Here is a 19,967-nt window from a genome sequence, read left to right as displayed (position 1 = left end):
TTAATAATCCTCCAACAGAGAATTTGATATCAACTTCTTTCCTGCCAAGCAAATTGAGCAATCAGATACATCAGTATAACTACGCAACTACAGATATATTTTAATTAAAAGGTGTTAATGGAAAACAGATTCTAAACTACAATAAATACTGGTGTGAATCTCAAAATATTAAGCGTTATCAACTTCTTCTTCTCTTATTTTGAGAGACTGAACACCAGCAGGAGAAAAAAGAAAAAATAAATGAAGGATGGAAAAAGAATGATTCCTAAATACACATTAATTGTTTTCCATATCCAATCTTTTTCTCTTAAGCACTCTGTGTTAAAAGCCTGTGGTCCCAAACAGAAACAAAATCTTCACTATATATGATCAGATGCTGTAGCGGTAGAAAAATAAATAAATAAATAAATAAATAAAGGTATTGTTATGTGTCATCGCCCTATTGTATTTTTTCTCTGATCAGTTTTTTTTTTTTTATTTAAAATCTTCTGTTGATTTAAATAACTGAGATAATCGATATATAATTCCCTTTTTTTAAAAAACACCAGCACCATAAGCAGGGGGAGAGACAGAGAGAGAGAGGGTGTGTATGTGTGTGTGGGGGGGGGGGGGAGGTTAGATCGAGAAATGCAATCTGCAATCGATCCGGACTTGCAACGAACTTGAGAGTATGCTTTGGCTAAGTCTGCAACACTAAAGGAGAAACTTACGGTATTCAGGTAACTTAGAACATTTAAGAATAATTAATGCCTCTATATTCTCAATAATGTAATGCCTTTTAACCACTTTACGTGTTTGCGTGTGTGTATGTGTGTGTTAACATGCATACGTATCATGCACAAACGAATAAATTACAATACACATGTTAATAAATAAATAAATAATCAAATAACGTAACAAATAACACATATCCGATGCCATGAACACACCATGCACAGACGTATTGAACAAACAAATGTACGTGTTAATAAATAGCTCACTGAACACAACATGAACTGAAGAAAAAAAATAATTACGAACAAAGCGACACAAATTCACTCTCTTTGGCCTCTTTGTCTCTCCCAAGTGGTCCCAGAAGCACCATCACCTCAACAGCTGTCGACTTGTCTGCATCAGGTCGCGAGGAGGAAGCTAGGAGAGGAAGGAAAGTACCTTAATCAATATATCTAAAAATGACATCCAATAAATAGGTTCATTAATGAATAAATAAACAAAATCACTTCGTTTTCAATAGTCACTTGAGTTTTGGTTTCAGTCCGACTTGGTTGAGTACAAGCGTCCGTTTCGTATTGTAAAAAAAAAAAGAAAAAAAAAAATATGTATATCACATGGTATCCTACATACACTCGTAAGACACTGCGTATTTTCACATGATTTAAAATAGGGTTAGAATAACTTCTTATCACTAGTAGTGTTAGTCCGCGGCGAATCCCGAGACCCGTCGCTATTATAATGCCCTTGGTAATAGCCTTGGAGTATATGTGAGTGAGATTAAAACTTCTTTGAAATGCCTGCGGATTTTTCCTTTTTTTTAATGTCATGGTAGTCGCACTAAGGTGGGGTTCACCGGAAGTAGTCGTGGTCGAGTCGTAGCGGCGAAAGATTTGGAAGGAGGAGAAAGAGAAGAGAAGAACAAGGAGAGAAAAGAGGAAAGGCGTAATCACGATATCGGCCAGAGTAAGTGGACACCTTTGGACGGTGTTGGTTCGAAGCCACACGTCCGTAAGCCGCTCGGCCACCTCGTTTAGACTGCGTGCATGCGACGTGCGTGCGTGCAGGCAGTCTGAATGGGTTAATTGGTTAGTTAGTCGGGTATTTGTGGAGTAGGCCTATCACTTCCTGCGCTCCCTCCGCGTTACCAAGACCGCGGGAGGCCGTCGCAGGAGTTGGACTTCGGGGGTCGGTCGTTGCTTTCGGCTCAGCTCGTTGCGCTGTCTGGGTGAGGCCACGGCGCTGCACGTGACGCCATGCGACGCCGGGGTCCTGCGTGTCTCCTCCCGTCCACCTGCGTCCCTACAGGATTTCCATCGGATAGAGGGAATCCTGTCGGACGTATGCAGGACGACGCGGCGCGGGGACGGCGGGAGGCGACGGCGCGGCGCGGGGGGCGTCCGCGCCGCGCCTCGGGCTGTCGCTGGCCCGGAAGGACACCCTCAGGACGGGGCGCAGGGCGTCGGTGAGTGCAACGGCGGCGCGAGCGGGGAGACGGCGTTAGATCCTGCGTGGGTAGCCCGAGTCGTAGAGCTGACGGAGGGACTCGGTGGTGGTGGCCGGGCTGAGGGGCTCCTCCAGCTTGCTCCTGCGGCGGCGGTGCCACACGGCGGTCCAGGCCACGATGATCACCAGCTGCGCCACCAGGAACACGGAGCACGCCAGCACGAGGCCCACCATGTTAATGCACACGCCGGACACGTCCTCCTGCAGCACGAGCTCGGGGTCGCCGTCGGTCTGCGAGGAGGCGGGAAGAACGAGCAGGATTAGAACAAAGCTTGCAAGGAAAATCAGCAATTCGTAAAATGTCGCTGTACCATCACAAAATAAAACACATTTACGTAAATCCACTTTGCGTACACAAGCACAACTACAACACTAAGAAGAACAAGACGCGTCAATCCACAACCCAAAAGAACCTTTCGCAAGGACTTACCGCGGTGACGGTCTCCTTTCTGTTGTTGTTGGCGGCGTTGTCTCGGCTCTGGGTCTGAGGTCCTCTGAAGGCGAACTTGTCCAAGATGTTGATGGACTGCACCACCAGGAGTTCTTCGGGGATCTCCTGCGTGGCCTCTCGCCTCACCCTCTGCTCGGGGTGGGACACGACGCTCATGGAGTTAGGGTTGATGATGGTGTACTGTTGGGCGGAAAAAATGATGCTTAGCTTCCTCCGAGCTCAAGGAATTTGGAGAGAAGAAATAGAGAAGAATGTATGAAGTGGGAATTTTATCTAGATTAATGCAGGAGGACCTGGAAGACAACGTCAACAAAGCAGCAAACAACTTACATCCTGCGCGAAACGGCCGGCAAGCCCGGTGTTACCCATGATCATGTGAGAGATGGCCCTCTTCTTCCTTCCGTAGCTCTCGGCCTGCTTCACCTGGCCACCGAAGTCCATGACGTCACACACGACGGGCTCGCAGGTGGGCAGGCACGGCGTCACAAGTGCTCGGAACTGAACGACATCGCTGGTGGGGAACTTGAAGGCGTCGAAGGTGGCGCCAAGGACCTGTGTTGGGGAAGGAGGGGAGGGTTATTCTGCTGGCTTTAGTAATTTTGTTCTCAAGTTATTGATCACTGGTTAGCCTCAGTTTCATTACGTAAACACGCCGAGTACTGACCTTGCCGGTGCTGTCGACCTTGAGGAGCGGCCTCATGATGGAGATCTCGGTGGGGCATCCGCGGCCGTCCAGGAGTGTGAGGTTCTTGGTGTTGCCGCCGTCCATGGCCACCAGGTCGCGCACGAAGATCTCGTAGGGGGAGTTGCGGTCGACGATCTCGAAGCGCAGCTGGAGCATGTCGCCGACGGAGGCGTCAGAGATGTCGTCGCCGTTGCGGTTGGTCACGCGCATGATCACGTTGGGGGAGTCCACGGTGCTGCCCTCCTCCATGATGGGGCTCAGGTCCTCCTCCACGTTCAGGTCGACGCGGTTGCTCACGCTCTTGTTGGTCAGGTCGTACTGGCAGTGTACGCGGAGCCCCAGGTCGGCCGAGGTCACGATCATGTCGTGGTGCTGGATGACCACGTCGTTGCTGTAGCGGGAGGCGCTGTCACGCTCCACGTCGCAGTCGATGTCGTTGTAGGTCATCTGCAGTTCGAACTCGAGCGCGTTCTCGATGTCGTTGACGCAAGTGTTGGGCGAGCCCTTGGCGTAGATCTTGCCGTTAAAGATCTTGGACGTCTTGATCTTGGCCACCATGTCTCCGGAGCGGCAGTCGATCGTCACGTTGTAGCAGGACGACAGCTCGTAAGTGGCGGTCTCGGCGATCTCCAGGTACGGCTCCTCGATGTGCGTGAGCGTGGCGGCGGAGTGGTGGGACAGGCGGCACACCTTGTCGCCGGTGTCGCCGAAGTCGAAGGAGTAGCACCTGCGGAACGAGGGGAAAAATCGTCAATCACTCCTACAATTCCAACTCGAAATTTAGATTCACCTTTCGTACTCACAACCAGGCGAGTCACCAGATGCTATTTTAGCGCACGGCTGCCGCAGCAAGAGGAGCACCAGTCCCAGAGCCACTTCTTACCTGAAGGGGGCGGTGAGACAGAGACGCTTGCAGTCCTCCAGACTCTCCACGTCCTGGAACACCGAGTCGACAGTCTTCAGGATGCGTCCCTCCATCCTCTGGAATTCGCAAAGCCTCACGGGATCGTCCACGCAGTTATTCTCCAGAAAGTCGCTGTTCTCGGCCACCTTGAAAGCCCCGGTGCCCACGGTGGTGTGGCGGTCCATGTCGGAGATCTGGCAGTCCCCGGTGGCGTTGTTGAAGTTCGCGGACCTGAGGGGGAGGCAAGGACGGTGGTTAGTGCGGGTGCAGTGGGCCTACGCATGGTTAACAGTAAACAAAAGTACATATACAAAATGATGACATGATAATGAAAAAAAGAGTAATCTACAAGCAACCAGCAGGGACTAAGCGACAATTAAGTACACCCGACGTAAAAAAACAAAAAGAGCCCAAGTTAGAGAAAGCCAGTCTTTGTTGCGAAGATATTAAAGACCGCACGCGCCGTATACAAAGAACCCCCACTCGGAAACCACACACGATGAGTTGTGGACGATGGACAAAAACGTTATCATTGCCCGTAACGTCTCCCAGCGACCGCCGAGGAATCGAGTACGAACTCATGAACTGGCCATCAAACCAAAAAGTTCATGGTACTCACGCTCGGTGCGCTCATTTCCACAGTCTTAATAAAGCGTTCTTGGAATGGAAGAAACTGGAGGGTCATTATCACCAAATCGTGAAAGAAAGTTTTAAAAAGTAATCAAACGCATATATTTGTTCATTTCCACAAGATTGGTTGACTTTTTAAGCAATTAATGAGATCGTGCTTTCATCATCATAGAACTAAAACAATAAAAAAAAAAAACATGGATTCCCTTAAATATAAAGAAACTCAGAGAGCAATACCGATAAAACTTGAAATTCTCGTTTTAAACTCAAACTCCGAAACGAATTGCGGAAGTAAAGTTTCTTTGGACAAAAGCTGACGATTTTCTCACTCCGTTTATTGTTGTTTTCCTACTTTTCCTTCTTTTTTCACCTCATCCATCTCTCCGGTCTTTTACTCGAGTGTATTGTGAAAAAGAAAAGAAAAAAAGACTGAAATCACGTGTCTGTTCATTCTTCCATTCATCTAATCGCTTTAAGATAAAAAGGGAGTCATGTTACGTCGACAAGAGGAAGAAGAGAAAAGGAAGAAGAGAGAAAAGAAAGGAAGAAAGGGAAAGAAAAGACAAGAAAGTACATACCCACTCAAGAAAAAGAAAAAAAACCGGGGTGGGGTGAACTGTGAAAATTTCCGTTGACACCGAAAATTGACTTTTTTTTTCTCTCTCTATCTCTCTCATTATTCCTCCCAAATCGACCCGTAAATAAGGGTCGAGTTCCAAGAACCCTTTTAACACGAGCGTTGTTTGTGAAAGTGGGTAGTTTACCTCGAATCACCTCGTTTCGCTCCAAGAACTTAACCATCATTAGCTCTAGAGAATGACTCGGCAATTTTTACGTTGTCTTTTCAAAACACGTTCGAATTTACTTGACGTTACATATTCAGCGTTTTTCCTTATCTTCCGGTCGGAATATGTACCGTTTTCTCCTTCAAGAACTAATCACCGTTTTGACTTTGAAGTTTATTTGAATGTCAGTTCGGTTGAATATCAGCAAGAAGAGATACACTTTACTTAACTTGATATCATATTCAGGGTGTGAAGTCCCGTCCATATTTAGATGGAAATGACTCAGCACATTCGACAATATACCTTATATATCACATATTTAATACCCTTGACAGTGTGTGCACAGGCCTATATTTCCTTATATATACATTTATATGCCTATGTTTCTATGTTTGCTTGAGAATTTGAGACACGAAGTGGTAACACTGTTGTGATAAAACGCCCTGGGTTGAGGTGTGTGTGTGTGTGTGTGTGTGTGTGTGTGTGTGTGTGTGTGTGTGTGTGTGTGTGTGTGTGTGTGTGTGTGTGTGTGTGTGTGTGTGTGTGTGTGTGTGTGTGTGTGGAGAGAAAGAATTAAGTGAGGAAGTGGAAAATGAAATAAAAAGGAGGAGGAATAATGATAATAATAATAATAAAACGAAGACGAAGATTAAAAATAAGAAATAGATAAGAAATAAGAGGGAGGTGAAGAAAAATAAGAGATGGAAGAGGATAAGGAAGAAGAAAAAGAAAAGAAAAAGAAATAAAAAGGAAAAGAAAGATGACGTGACAAAGAGAGAGAGAGAGAGAGAGAGAGAGAGAGAGAACGTAACATGACCCCAGGCAGCAGCCAACAATTAAAACTGAGATTTAAAATGATATCTACGGTCTAGCCAATAAAAATAACAGTGACCAGGTGACACAGCATTATCAATTAGACCCGTGACTGTCTCCCATTTATTTTTTTAGATTTATTATTAACTACTGTCTGTCTGAGAGAGAGAGAGAGAGAGAGAGAGAGAGAGAGAGAGAGAGAGAGAGAGAGAGAGAGAGGAGAGGAGGGAAAGATAGATAGATAGATAGATAGATAGACAGAGATAGAGAAAGAGATAATGTATATTGAGAAGTGAAACTCGGAGGGAAGATTTTTCCTCGACTTGATATAACTTGATTTAAATCGAACAAGCTGTTATTACGCGAACAAAATTACTGAACAGTTATAATCCCCAATTACTTCAGGGCGTAATTAAACCTTATTATATAATTAACGGTTTGCTGCTCTACGCCACCCTCCCTACGTGTATGACAAGCCTATCAACTTTATCATGAATTGTATCTTAAAGTAAAAAGCTAATAGGGCAAGGGAATTAACTAACAATAATAATAGTAGTAGTAGTAGTAGCAATAATAATAATGATAACAACACACACACACACACACACACACACACACACACACACACACACACACACACACACACACATACACACACACACACGAACATAATCACGAATCACTAAATTGTTATTTTTTGTCTCCTTTTCTCCCTTTTTTTCTATTTCGCCATTTTTTTTTTAATTATTATTATCGAAGAAAGACGAACTGCTAAAAAAGAAGAAGAAGAAAAAAAGAAAATACAAAACGCCGGACTTGCTGAAGTTTTCATAAAAGAGAGATAGAGAGATAGATAGATAAAGAGAGAGAGTGAGAGAGAGAGAGAGAGAGAGAGAGAGAGAGAGAGAGAGAGAGAGAGAGAGAGAAAGCTAGAATCTTAATCCAAACCAAGTTTCGTCTTTAATTGGAAGCGAAACATTACTAATTAGAAATCCGACATTGAGAAAGAAGAGAGAAATTAAAAAAAAATGAAAAAATCATCTCTTCCGGGTTATCTTCTCCCCCCCCCTCTTTTTTTTTTTTTTTTTTTTTACTTTCTCGTTAATGATATTGTCTGGGTTTATGATCCGAAATGAAACTACGATATATGACCCGGATCTAGAGTGGCAGGTGACAGGCCACGCGAGGTCAAGGGAAGCGCACTTTGACTCATGACCTTGCAAAATGAATTGAAAAAACAAACAAACTAATGACTGAATAACAATACGATAATAAGTTAAATGTCTTAAGCTTAGGTTTCTTAGTAAAACAAGAGAAAGAGAGAAAAAAAGAAAAGGTATGAAGTTTCCTTTATGGCTTGTTCTAGTCACAATTACGGTGATTCCTTTTTTTATCTTTTTTTTATAATCCAAACAATTAAATACCGCATGCTATACTTAACTTTTTAAATAAATTCTTAACGAGGAAAAAAAGAAGTAAAATCTGAACAGCTTTTTGTGAATATCTTTCTAAAAGAGCTTGGGTAACCACGTGTCAGTCTGAATCGACCAATCCCGTAAGGCGCAGCTATCACGTGACCTCTGGCCTGACCCGTGATTGGTAGCGGTCGTTGCGCCAAGATTTATGGCGGGAGAACGGGAGTAGGAATTATCCATTTTTCTTTTCCCTCCAAAACCTCTCCTCTTCATTGTCCACACGCCGTTCGTGTGAAGGTAAGAAGGCCACGAACAATTTACAGGGAAAGGGATAATTAAGCTGTGGAAAAAAAAATACGGTATTGGTCGTATTTGCGGAAAGAAACGAAAACAGCTGCTTGAACTTTGTGGGAATGTCGGAAAAAAAAAAAATGGCGACAGACGTGGGTCTCACACTTTGAATTCTTAAAGGTCGATTTTTTTTTTCTCTTTCACCCTCGAATCTCTCGTTTGATTTTCCGCTTACGACATCGACTTTATGGGACTCGATCCGTTATACAATCTGGCAATAAACGACTCAGGATTTGATAAGCATGACAAGAAAAGCGAAAATGCAAGAAACACTCGTTGAATGTAACAATTATTATTATTATTATTATTATTATTTACGTATTTATTATCCATTATATATGTGAATGTATCGCTGCTGTGTTTTTTTTTGCTTTTCGTGTCATTTGATCTTTTGACAAGTGCCAAAGAGGAGAAGAAAGAGGAAAAGGAAGAATGAGAAGATGAAGACGCAGAGAAGAGAAACACAAATACTTATATCTTAAATTCTAAATTTTATTGGGAACAAGGTGTTGTTTATTTCTTTATTGCCTCCATAAAAATACTCGTTTGTCGTACTTTGTAATCATAACACTTTACGAAGCTTCGAGAACAATGCCATATCAAATATTTATGGCTGGGCAATTATCACACACCGAGCCGTAAAAAACACAATTGAAATAGCAACAACAAAAGATTCACGCAAATAAAATTACAATCACAAAGTATTGTTCGACCTTCATCCTCATTAATCCCCCCACCCCCCCCCTTCTCCGTTTCCGTTAACACCCCTCCTCCCTCCCCCCTCCCCCCTCCCCCTATCCTCTTCTTCCCTTCAACAGGTCAGCGACTAAAAATCTCACGCTAATTATCATTTCACCTGAATCAGAAAGCTCATTTTCATTCATAAAAAGAGAGAGAGAGAGAGAGAGAGAGAGAAGAGAGAGAGAGAGAGAGAGAGAGAGAGAGAGAGAGAGAGAGAGAGAGAGAGAGAGAGTGAGAGAGAGAGAGAGGATGAAGAGAGAGAGAGAGAGAGAGGAGAGAGTAGAGAGATGAGAGAGAGAGAGAGAGAGAGAGAGAGAGAGAGAGAGAGAGACGGGACACCGTTAGTTCTCTGCGCCACTAACAGAGGGCGGTAGTATCGCACTTCCGCTCTCCGCTCGTGACTGCTTTTAAATAGCGGTGGGAAGGGGGGGGGGGGAAGGGAGGTAAAGAGGAGTAGGTAAGAGGGGAGAGTTGGGGGTGTGGGGGGAATAGGGAGGTATATAAGAGAAGGTAAGGGAGACTATTATCTACCCAAATTATGACAATGACAGACGCGTAAGGTGCGTCACTTCGTTCATACGTGTTGACTGCTTGAAATGACGAGCGTGATTTTTTAGGGTTATTATTATTATTTTGGGGGGAGGGGAGGGGAGAAGAGGGGGGAAGGGGGTTAGGGATGTAATGTATATGACCGTGAATTTCAACATCTAGAAGGAAATGTTAAGAGAATATAGACATACGAGGGAATTTGAGTTTTGAATGATCTATTTGTGAATAGATATTTGTACGTGTTGGTGACGGAAAGAGGGAAAGCAGATAAGCAGTGTTGAAATGGGTCTCAAAACGTTCCTCTTTCTATCTCTAAAGTGACAAACATCATTACCTTACCTTTCCCACCTGTTTATTAATATAGCTGTTGATCAGACTCAATGAAACACACACCTGTTACCTCACTCCCCCCTTTCTTCCCTTTCCTCCTGCCACTCCTTCCACCCTTCCTCCCCTCTCACCCACGCCCCTTCCTACCTCCCTCCCCTGTCACCCACACCCCTTCCTCCCTCCCTCCCTCACTCCTCCCCCCCTCCCTCACTCCTCCCCCCCTAAGTAGACGACGGTCGACGTGGCCACAATGCGACGTAGCGTAACGGGAAAGTGACCGGCGACCGAGGACTTTACCGCAGACAAGCCTTCGCCGTGAGAATAATTCCGAAGCTTGGCATTTCCCGGTGACGCTAACCTCCCCCCCTCCCTCCTTCCTCTTCCTCCTCCTCCTTCTTCTTTTCCCTCCTTCCTCTTCCTCCTCCTCCTCTTCTTCTTTTCCCTCCTTCCATTGTCGTCTGTATCTTGTTATTCGGATTTTATGTCTATTTCTCTGTTTATCTGTCTCTCTGTCTGTCTGTCTCTGTCTGTCTGTCTGTCTGTCTGTCTGTCTGTCTGTCTGTCTCTCTCTCTCTCTCTCTCTCTCTCTCCCACTTCTACCGGTCTATATCAATTCTTTTTCGTTATTTAAACTTTCTCTGCTTCTCCCTTTCTCCCTCTTGTCTGCTTGTGTGTGTTCTTGCATGCTTTCCGGAGACTGACTCGAACAATCGCTTTACAACCGGAAGGCAGACCTGTTTACTTTTCTTAGAAAACAAAACAAACAAAAGAAAGGAAGCCCAAAACAACAAAACAATAGTCCAAAACAAAGGAGAAGAAGAGAGAGAGAAAAAAAAAGAACAATTTACTTCGGCTAAACGCATCGAGGGAGAGTCGTGAACCATTTGTCTCTTTCCTTTTCATTCCCTCTTCCACGCCCGCGAGTCAATCAGGTGTGCCCGCCCACCCGCCCGATAAATGCAATAATAGGCAGGTGGTGTACTGACGCCCACTCACCACCTTCCCCCCTCCCCTCCCCCCATCCGCCTTCACGCCCCTACGCACTGGTAACGTTCGGTGTCTACGGGACTTTCTCCTGGATCGAGCCACTATTATGGTATGCTCTTGTCTTCTCTTTGGCTAATAGCTCCCAATGGCTAGTTTGTTCGCGAACTGCTATTCTGAGATCCCCCCTCCCCCTCCTCCCTCCTCCCCCCTTCCTTGACCATCTCCATCTCCCCTCAATTATATTGGGTTGCTTCCGTGTTGATGAAATAGTGGTAAGGTGGGAAGAAGAGGAGAGAGAGGAGGAGGAGTGGAAGGAGGTATAGAGGGAGGAACAGGAGGAGGAAGAGGTAGAGAGGAAGAGGAAGAAGAGGAGGAGATAATAGGAAGAAAAGGAGGAGATAGATGAAGAGGAGGAGGAAGAGGAGATAGAAGAAGAGACGGAGGAGATGGTAGAGGAAGAGGAGGAGGAGTAATAAGAGGAAGAGGAGATGAGGAGGAAGAGGAAGCGGAGGAGGCACGGGCGGAAGAGGAGGCGAAGAAGGAGGAGGAGGAGGAGGAGAAGGACGAGGAAGCCACTGTCCAACCACGCTAGACCACAACCGGTAACAATTTGCTGTGATTTCCCAAATTGCAAAACATTTTACAAAATGATCGGCAATAAAAGACGTTCATATAAAGAAAAATAACACATTCGAAGACGAGAAACAAAACAAAGAAAAAAAAAAAGAAAAATAATAATCATCTTTTTTATATCAACGGACACATTCACAGCCCCCCCCCCTTCAAAAAAAAAAAAAGGTAAAATAAAACCAGAAAGCTATTTTTTTTCGTCAGCGACTGAATTTCACTTCAGTGGGTGGTCTCTCCCCCTCCCCCTCCCTCTCCGCATACTTCCTACTGAGAAAGACTTGAAGGAAGAAAGTGGAAGGTGAAAGACAGGTAAATTATCTTTGGGTTTTACAAGAAAAAAAAAAGGAAAAAGAGATTATTATGACTCGTAAGAGGATAGATATATAGAATGAAAAAAAAAAAAAGTTGAACAAGGAAGACAAAGTTTAAATATGACACATTTTTTTATATATAAAACTAAAGGTAAAAGAAAGCGAGAAAAAAAAAACTGATTGAATATTAAACGAAATCATACAGTACGCTCATTGATCACGTTTTTTTTTTTAACGACCGTAACGTTTTTTTTTTCAACGGCCATAACGTTTTTTTTTTTTCAACGGCCATAACGGTTGTACATTAATGACTACTGATCGGAAGCACGGACTTTTCGTAGGTGGAAAGACACGCACAAGCAACATTTGCGAAGAAAGTGAGAGAGAAGATTCGAGAGAGAGAGAGGGAAAAAAAACTAAACACGAGATGTATGCGGAAGTGAAGCAGAATCGCGTGGGAAAAGGGAGGAGGAAAAGAGGGGGGGAGGGGGGGTGTCCTGAGGGTGGAGAGACGGGTCAGCACAGACGCTGTGTGAGGGAGAAAGAGGTGGAGAACAGAGGAATGGGATAGCTCTTAGGAAGAGGGAGATAAAATTAGTTTATCGCATCAGCTAGAGGGTTCGTGAATATATATATATATATTTTTATGAATTACTTTAGCTTACGTAAAAGGATCCTATTTTTCCAAAGAACAAAAAAAAAAATAATCTACCTTACTATTCAACTATTTATAAATCCACCCATAAAACCTACACATGTGAACCAAATATTTGCCTTTACATTATATGACCTTGCGTACCCCCATGTAATAGTAATGAAATATCCTTGGGTATGTATTACGAGCATCCCAGTGTCTCGGGGACCTGTGTGGAAGGGAGTCCAGCGTGTATTGTTAATGAGGTTCATGGTAGGCGGGGTTGGCACAATGCTGCCGTCACTCAGGAGGTCGTGTCCACACACAGACAGGCACAGACAGACAGACGCGCACACACATGGACACACACACACACACACACACAGCTGGGGTGAACGTTTGCCTTCTAAGCGTGTAATTCTTTCAAGTAATTCTTTGGATCACTTTCTTGTCTACGTATATTCTGCATTCTATTTATCTTTTTGCTTTAGAATATGGTGTTTCTGTACTGACTTGGAATTAAGTAATGCGAGCGAAGGGGAACGTTTTAAGTTGAGTATTCTTCATATCGGGATGGGAAGGTCACTGACACACACGAAAAGTGGGAAAAAAGTGAAAAAGTTTTATGTTGCCATTTCCCTAAATAACGACATCCCCTCACTTAATTTTTCTAATTGTGCTCAAGTATGAATGTTTATTGCTTAAATTACGTTGCCTCATGCGACAAGAAGAGCAAAAAAACAAAATACAAAAAGTCGAAATACAAACATCATTTCCATGAAGCACAACAAAAATTACAGTTCTTAGGAGGAGCAAGTGCGTTTTCATAATTGGCCAAATTGTATGATGAAATATCGCAGCGGAGCGCCATCTGTTGGCCATGAACGCAACGTCGACCACCCGCGTCCCAACAGATGTCTCCGTAATAGCTATAAAGCACGTCGGGTTAACTACATACATACATAATGTGGAGAGAGAGAGAGAGAGAGAGAGAGAGAGAGAGAGAGAGAGAGAGAGAGAGAGAGAGAGAGAGAGACAGAGAGACAGAGTTAAAAAAAAAAAAGCGTGCTTTCGACATGCTAACTTAACCACGCTAGGTTCTAGACAAAAGACATGCCTGGACTGCAAGCGAAACGTGAGACTCGAGACTAGACGCTCAGACACTCACACTCGGCTTATAGCATAGTTTACACTGTCGATGCTCCTTGATGATTGCGTGACGCCTTTTGTTAGTGGTCAGCGTGTGAGAAAGTGTCAAAGGCCTCTCTACATTCTTTCCCTTCCTCTTTTTTTCCCTCTACTCTTCGTCTTCGCTCTTTTCTTTTTCTCCTTCTCATCGTTCTTCTCCAGCCGCAAAATGAGTGAAGAAGAAGGAGGAAAAGAAGAGGAGGAGGAGGAAGAAGAGGAAGAAAAGGGGAAGAAGACGAAAAAGAAAACAAAAGAGAGAAAAACAAAACAAAACAGGAGGAAAAGGGGGAGAAAGAGAAAGAGAAGGAAAAGGAAGAGGAGGAGAAAGAGAAAAGAGGCGCTCACAGACAATAAGGACAGAGGGGGGAACTAAACGCCTTAGTGCCTCTTATATCTTCTGTTTACTCTGAACCGCCTCGGAATACCCACGACTCAAACGCCCAGCTGTTCTTCCTCGTCGACGGACTTTTTCTTACTCTCAAACAACGCATTGTAAATCACCCTCCCTCCCCCCCCCACTCCCTCCCTTTCGATATTTGAACTTCAGGTTGTTGACTTTGCACTGCGCTAAGACTATGGTTATTAAGCTTTTCTTTTTTCTTCCCCTCTCGCGTTTCCATCTTCCTTTATCAGGGTCCCCTCTATCCCTCACCCAAGTGATCTTCACGATATAAATACTGTGTTCAAGGAAGTACGCTTCAGATGTTTAGGCGATCATTACATGCGTCTGTCAAGAGGTCGGTAGTCCTCTCCTCTCCCCTTCTTCCTTGCCGGTCCTTCTTCATCTCCTTGTTGCATTTTTCGTTTCTTTTGTCGTTTCCTGTTGTTTGGTTTTATGCTTATTATTCTCGTATCTCCCTGTTTTATAGATCTTTAATCGTTTTTCTTGTCTGTGATTTCTCTTCCCGTCTCTTTATCTCCCAGTCTCTCTCTCCCTCCTACTTCTCCCTGTCCCCCTTCATATCCCTCGATCACCTCCTCCTTCCTCCACCTTCTCCTCACCCTCACCCATCACCCTCCCCCCCTCTTCCTCCTCATCTCCCAGCACCCCCCCCCCCTTCGACTCCCTCCCTCCCTCAAGAGCGACAGAAACGCGTCAGAAAATGTATCATGATGAAGCTGTCATCTGGCGGTGGGGTTTCTTGCTAAAAATGTCCTGATTTATAGCTTCTTCGCGCAAGTTCCTTCGGGTTGATGACATTTGTGTAATTGATTTCTTTTTTTTATAACTTTTAACTGTTGGTATTTTATATATACTTTTAGCTATAATAATGGGTATATGATTCTCGGGCTAATGATTCCTCAGCTGTCGTTTTTAACTATGATTTTAACTATAATTTCCCAGATTATATTGTTTTCTCCTTCAGTTCCTCTCTTTGTGCAAAAAAAAGAGTTGTTAGGCATCATTAAGAAATTTAAGAAGCGGGAATCTGTCTATTTTTTTCATGATACTCTTTGATCCAACACCTAAATGGGATTCAGTAGCGATAAACCGAATTCGATTCTCTATTGGCTAGATAGGACAACAAAACAAAATAAAGATATAAATAAATAAAACAAAACCAATTTTAAAACAAACGAACTCATAAACCAAAGGATAATAATAAAAAAACAAACAAGAGAGACTCATAAACCAAACAATAAAACAAAACAAAACAACAACAAACAAGAGGGAGATACGGAGACCATTTTACGTTAGAACTTTAAACCCCGCGAAGATATAAAGGCTTCCTGAATATCCACGAAATCTCACTTTTAAGCATTTCGTTGTTCATGGACTGTGACCACCTGTCTTACGTGGAGGTGCTCTGTTCTGCTTTTTGTGTTTTATTTTTTAGCGTTGTCCTTTTTTTTTATTTGTTATTAATTTTATTTTATACTTTTTTATTATTTCTTTATCATTCTTCTGTTTGTTTTTTTTTATTCCGAGGATGCCATTATTCTTATTCGTTTGATATATATATATTTTTAATTCTCCCTCTCTCTCTCTTTCCCTTTCTCTTTCTCCTTTCAAAAAGAAAAAAAAAATAATAATAATAAAATAAAAAAAATAATACGAATAAGAATAAATAAACCAATAAATCAAATAAAAACGCTATTTACCTGCACAAGAACTCGGTCTCGCTCATGCAAAGCTCTTCACAGTCCTCCCTCGAAGCGACCCTCCTGCTCCTCCTCGCGTAGCCGGCGAGTTCGAAACCCATGACTCTTTCGAAGCTCCACGCCCTGTCGCAGGTTGGGGCGTCCTTCAGGCAGTTCTTCTGGACGTAGAGGGTGAATACCGGGAACTGCGAGGACGTGAGGGCACCTGAAGGGAGAGAGAGAAGGGAGAGAAGGGGGTTAGTTTAGGTGGTAAAAAAGGGGTGGGAGGCGGATAATATGATAATGACAAAATGAATTGAATAGAAAAGAGACAAGAAATAGGTAATGGCAGGACGAAACAACAACAACAAACGAAAAAATGAAACGAGAGAATATCTACAAAAGCGAAACGAAACAGTAGCGACGAAACGAAACAAAAACAACACCAACAAAAAAACAAAAACAGTAGGTATGTGTTCTACTGTTAAGTATTAGATTTTTATTATTATTATTATTATTATTATTTTTGTATTTGGAAGTATCCTATGAAATACATTTTTGACATTTGCAAAAAGCAGAAAAAAACAACTCTTTTTTTAAGGAAAGAAAAACCTCAGAACCCCCCTCCTCCCCACCCACCCACCCACCCAACAAAAGAGACTCAGAGATTCGATTGAAGAAAGTAATTAGAAGCTTGGACATCGTCGCCTCCTCTCGCACCTTCGGCCGAGTGATTGACTTCTCATCAATTGACTTCCCGACGTCATCATAACGTTAACAGCACGACGTAGCGGGATTATGTGACGTGATTATGCACTGGAGAAAATAGTGTGGAACGGACTGCTCCAGGAGCCGTGACTGACATAGTTCTTTTGGGTGAGCGTGAGACTATTATTTATTATTAACATTAGTTATTATTACATGTTGGTCAGTTCATTTGTATATATATATATATATATATATATATATATATATATATATATATATATATATATATATATATAATATACACATATATATATATATATATATATTATATTATATATATATATATTCTTTTTTTTTTGGGGGGGTGATTGAAAGGCGAGTCGTTATTCCAAATTTGAATGGGTTGATTGAGTTTGATTAATTTTCATCTACATTTTTTTTTGCATGGAAGGTACGTTATATATATACATATGCATATATATATATATATATATAATATATATATATATATATATATATATATATAAGAAATCAATCTTTTCTCTTTCCTCTCATAAGTTCATAAGGTTGAAAGAAACGGATCAGACGGGCAAAAATCACGTCGAAATGACTCATTGCACAGAATCCCCGTCGGTAACTATCTCGGCGACAAATTCAAAAGTACGACAGTTTCAAAACGTGTACGAAATTAGCGAATATCAACCAGTCATCGCCGACATTACTAGCTTGGCCAATCGTCCGTTTATTTCGTGGCTTCGGGATGAAGGGGGTGGGGTGGGGGTGGGGAGAAAGAGGGAGATGGAAGGGAAAGAGAAAGAGAGGGAGAGAGGAAGGAGGGGAGAAAGAGGCATGGGAAAGTAGGAGAGGAAGAGAGGAAGGAGGGGAGAAAGAGGCATGGGAAGTAGGAGAGGAAGACGGAGGGAGGGAGGGAGGAAGAAAGAAAGAGAGAGAGAGAGAGAGAGAGAGAGAGAGAGAGAGAGAGAGAAGAGAAAGAAGAGAGAGAGAGAGAGAGAGAGAGAGAGAGAGAGAGAGAGAGAGAGAGAGACGAGAGAGAGAGAGAAGAAGCAGGAAGGAGACGGAGGGAGTGAGAGAAGAAGGCGAGAGAGAGAATGAAAGACAGAGACAGAGAAAGAAGAGGAAGAAGAAGAAGGAGATACAGCCAGCCAGACAACCAGACAACCAGGCAACCAGACAGCCCAAAAACAGAAGACGACCAACACCTGCTACACCTCAGCGGATTCGGCGCGTGTGGTTTACTGCAAGATGCGCAGACTTGCTCACTAAATATGTGCCTTGTGCCTCGCAACCTTGGCTAGCCTTGCGTGCTCGCGATATTACGCCTCAATGGTTTCATTTGAGAGAGAGAGAGAGAGAGAGAGAGAGAGAGAGAGAGAGAGAGAGAGAGAGAGAGAGAGAGAGAGAGAGAGAGAGAGAGAGAGAGAAGAGAGAAGAAAGAAAGAAAGAGAGAGAGAGAGAGAGAGAGAGAGAGAGAGAGAGAGAGAGAGAGAGAGAGAGAGAGAGAGAGAGAGAGGGGAGGGGGGAGGAGAAAGTGAGAGAAATATTTTCTTTCTCTTTCTCTCTCTCAAAAACAAAATATTCGCTCATCTCAACCGGGGAATCAACAACTTTTCTTTCTCTCTCTCCTACACTCTTTTCATTCTTCATTTTCCTCTCTTTATTATTCTAGATTCTACCCCACCCCACCTCGCGTTCTCTCCCATTCTTAATACCATTTTATCCATTTCCCTTTCTCCTTAAAAAAAGAAAAAAGAAAAAGAAAAAAAATCTCGCTATTACAAGACATCCCTCGCCTCGTGCTAAAATGTTCTACCTGATTCATGTTATTTTTGATAATCTACTTCTATGCCCAATTTTTTTTTTCTACCATGACATTTTTTTTTCCTCTTGCGTGTCTGTGATGCCCAGGAGGTTCTATTTCACTCGTTATTTCAGATAATGGTTGATATCAACGGAATGACTCAGACGAAACCTTTCCATTGCTTTTAGACCTTTGCAATATCGCTTTCAATTACAAGCAACATTTCTACCGTTGCAGGAGGATAAGTTTGGACGAAGGTCACTGATCCTGGAAATTCTCTCTCTCTCTCTCTCTCTCTCTCTCTCTCTCTCTCTCTCTCTCTCTCTCTCTCTCTCTCTCTCTCTCTCTCTCTCTCTTCCTTTCTCTCTCTCTCTCTCTCCTCTCTCTCTCTTCCTTTCTTCCTCTCTCTCTCTCTTCCTCTCTTCCTCTCTTTCTCTCTCCCTCTATCTCCCTCTACCTCCCTCTTCTCCCTCTTCTCTCTCTCTCCCTCCTTCCCTTCCTCTCCCCCCCCCCCTCCATCTCTCAAGAATCCCCATCCTTCTCGAAATTACCAAGAGAAACAAGGGAGCGATGACTCATGTATTTCACGCAGAAAACCGCGCGACGTTCAAAGTTCTTTCTCTCGTCTCCATCGACAGGACCAACATTCCATTAAGTGAGAAAATGGCGCTGATTATCTTCTCGCTCCCTTTCTCTCCCCTTCTGCCCCCCCCTCCCTCCTCCTCCTCTACTGCTCCCCCCCCCCTCCCCTTCCTATACTTCTGCTTACCTCTTGTCTCTTTTCTCCTCTCTTTTCCTGTCCTTTTATCTCCTTCTTCCATCCCTACTCTCCTTCTTTCCCTTCTCTCTGTTCTTCCCCTTTGCTTCTAAGCGTCCTCTCCTTTTTCTATCAATCTTCATTTTCCTCCCCTTCCCGCCCTCTTTGCTCCTAAGCACATCCTTCCCTTCTCCCTCCTCTTCTTCTCTTTCTTCTCCCTTCTCTTCACTCTCCTTCCCCTCCTCCGCCTTTGCTTTCTTTCTTCCTCCCCTCCTCTCCTCTGTTCCTAGGTACCTCCTCTTCTACCTACTCCTCTTCGTCTCCCTTTGCTCTTTCCCTTCCTCCCCCTCCTTCTCTTCCTCCTTTCCTTCCTCCCCCTTTGCTCCTTCCTCTTCCTCCCCTTTCCTCCTCCCCTTCCTCCCCCTTTGCTGATAAGCGCCTCCTCCCCTTTGAACGCCGCTGCGCACCATTAACGGATAATCACGCTGTCTTTTGTTCTCTCTCGCTTCGTCCATCTCCCTCGGTGTGATTGGGAGAGATGCCGAGCCAATTTGGACCTTCGTGAGTCTTGGCATAAGGACTCGGGGGTAATGCCTTTGAGATAGATAGATAGATGGAGAGATAGATAGACAGAAAGATACAGAGGTAGAAAGATAGATAGATACATAGATAGATAGATAGATACATAGATAGATAGATACATACATAGATAGATACATACATAGATAGATATATATAGATAGATAGATAGAGAGAGAGAGAGAGATAATAAAGATAAAGAGAAAAAATAACGAAACAAAGGATACCAGAGAGAGAAAGGAACAGACGGAGGGGAAGTCGTTCATTATCAGAGAGAAAAAAAAGTTCGAAAAACAGGAAAAAGGAGAAGGAGAAAAAGGGGGTAATAAAAAGTGCAATTATCTGACCTCCTAACTGTTCCCCGTGAGTCTAAGTGATTCTCAAGACATCCCTGTTCTTGC

The 19,967-nt window shown here is 43.4% G+C and overlaps 1 protein-coding gene across 2 annotated transcripts in view; it reads right to left on the bottom strand.

Moving 5' to 3' along the window:
• The window catches only part of LOC119579234, a 44,543-nt gene that overhangs the window by 1,374 nt on the left and 23,202 nt on the right, over nucleotides 1-19,967 (bottom strand). For both annotated transcript variants that reach the window (XM_037926973.1, XM_037926972.1), the window contains exons 4-9: nucleotides 15,725-15,929; nucleotides 4,237-4,488; nucleotides 3,333-4,080; nucleotides 2,999-3,220; nucleotides 2,648-2,848; nucleotides 1-2,448 (exon numbers count right to left, since the gene is read on the bottom strand). The exon at nucleotides 1-2,448 is cut by the window's left edge and continues 1,374 nt beyond it. In XM_037926973.1, coding sequence (XP_037782901.1) covers nucleotides 2,212-2,448; nucleotides 2,648-2,848; nucleotides 2,999-3,220; nucleotides 3,333-4,080; nucleotides 4,237-4,488; nucleotides 15,725-15,929 — 1,865 coding nt within the window. In that variant the 3' untranslated portion in view covers nucleotides 1-2,211. The remainder of the gene's footprint in view (nucleotides 2,449-2,647; nucleotides 2,849-2,998; nucleotides 3,221-3,332; nucleotides 4,081-4,236; nucleotides 4,489-15,724; nucleotides 15,930-19,967) is intronic.

Source organism: Penaeus monodon, chromosome 12 (genome assembly GCF_015228065.2).
Source record: "Penaeus monodon isolate SGIC_2016 chromosome 12, NSTDA_Pmon_1, whole genome shotgun sequence".
In the NCBI taxonomy this organism is placed as follows: Eukaryota; Metazoa; Arthropoda; class Malacostraca; order Decapoda; family Penaeidae; genus Penaeus; species Penaeus monodon.
This window is presented reverse-complemented; position numbering and strand designations above follow the sequence as displayed.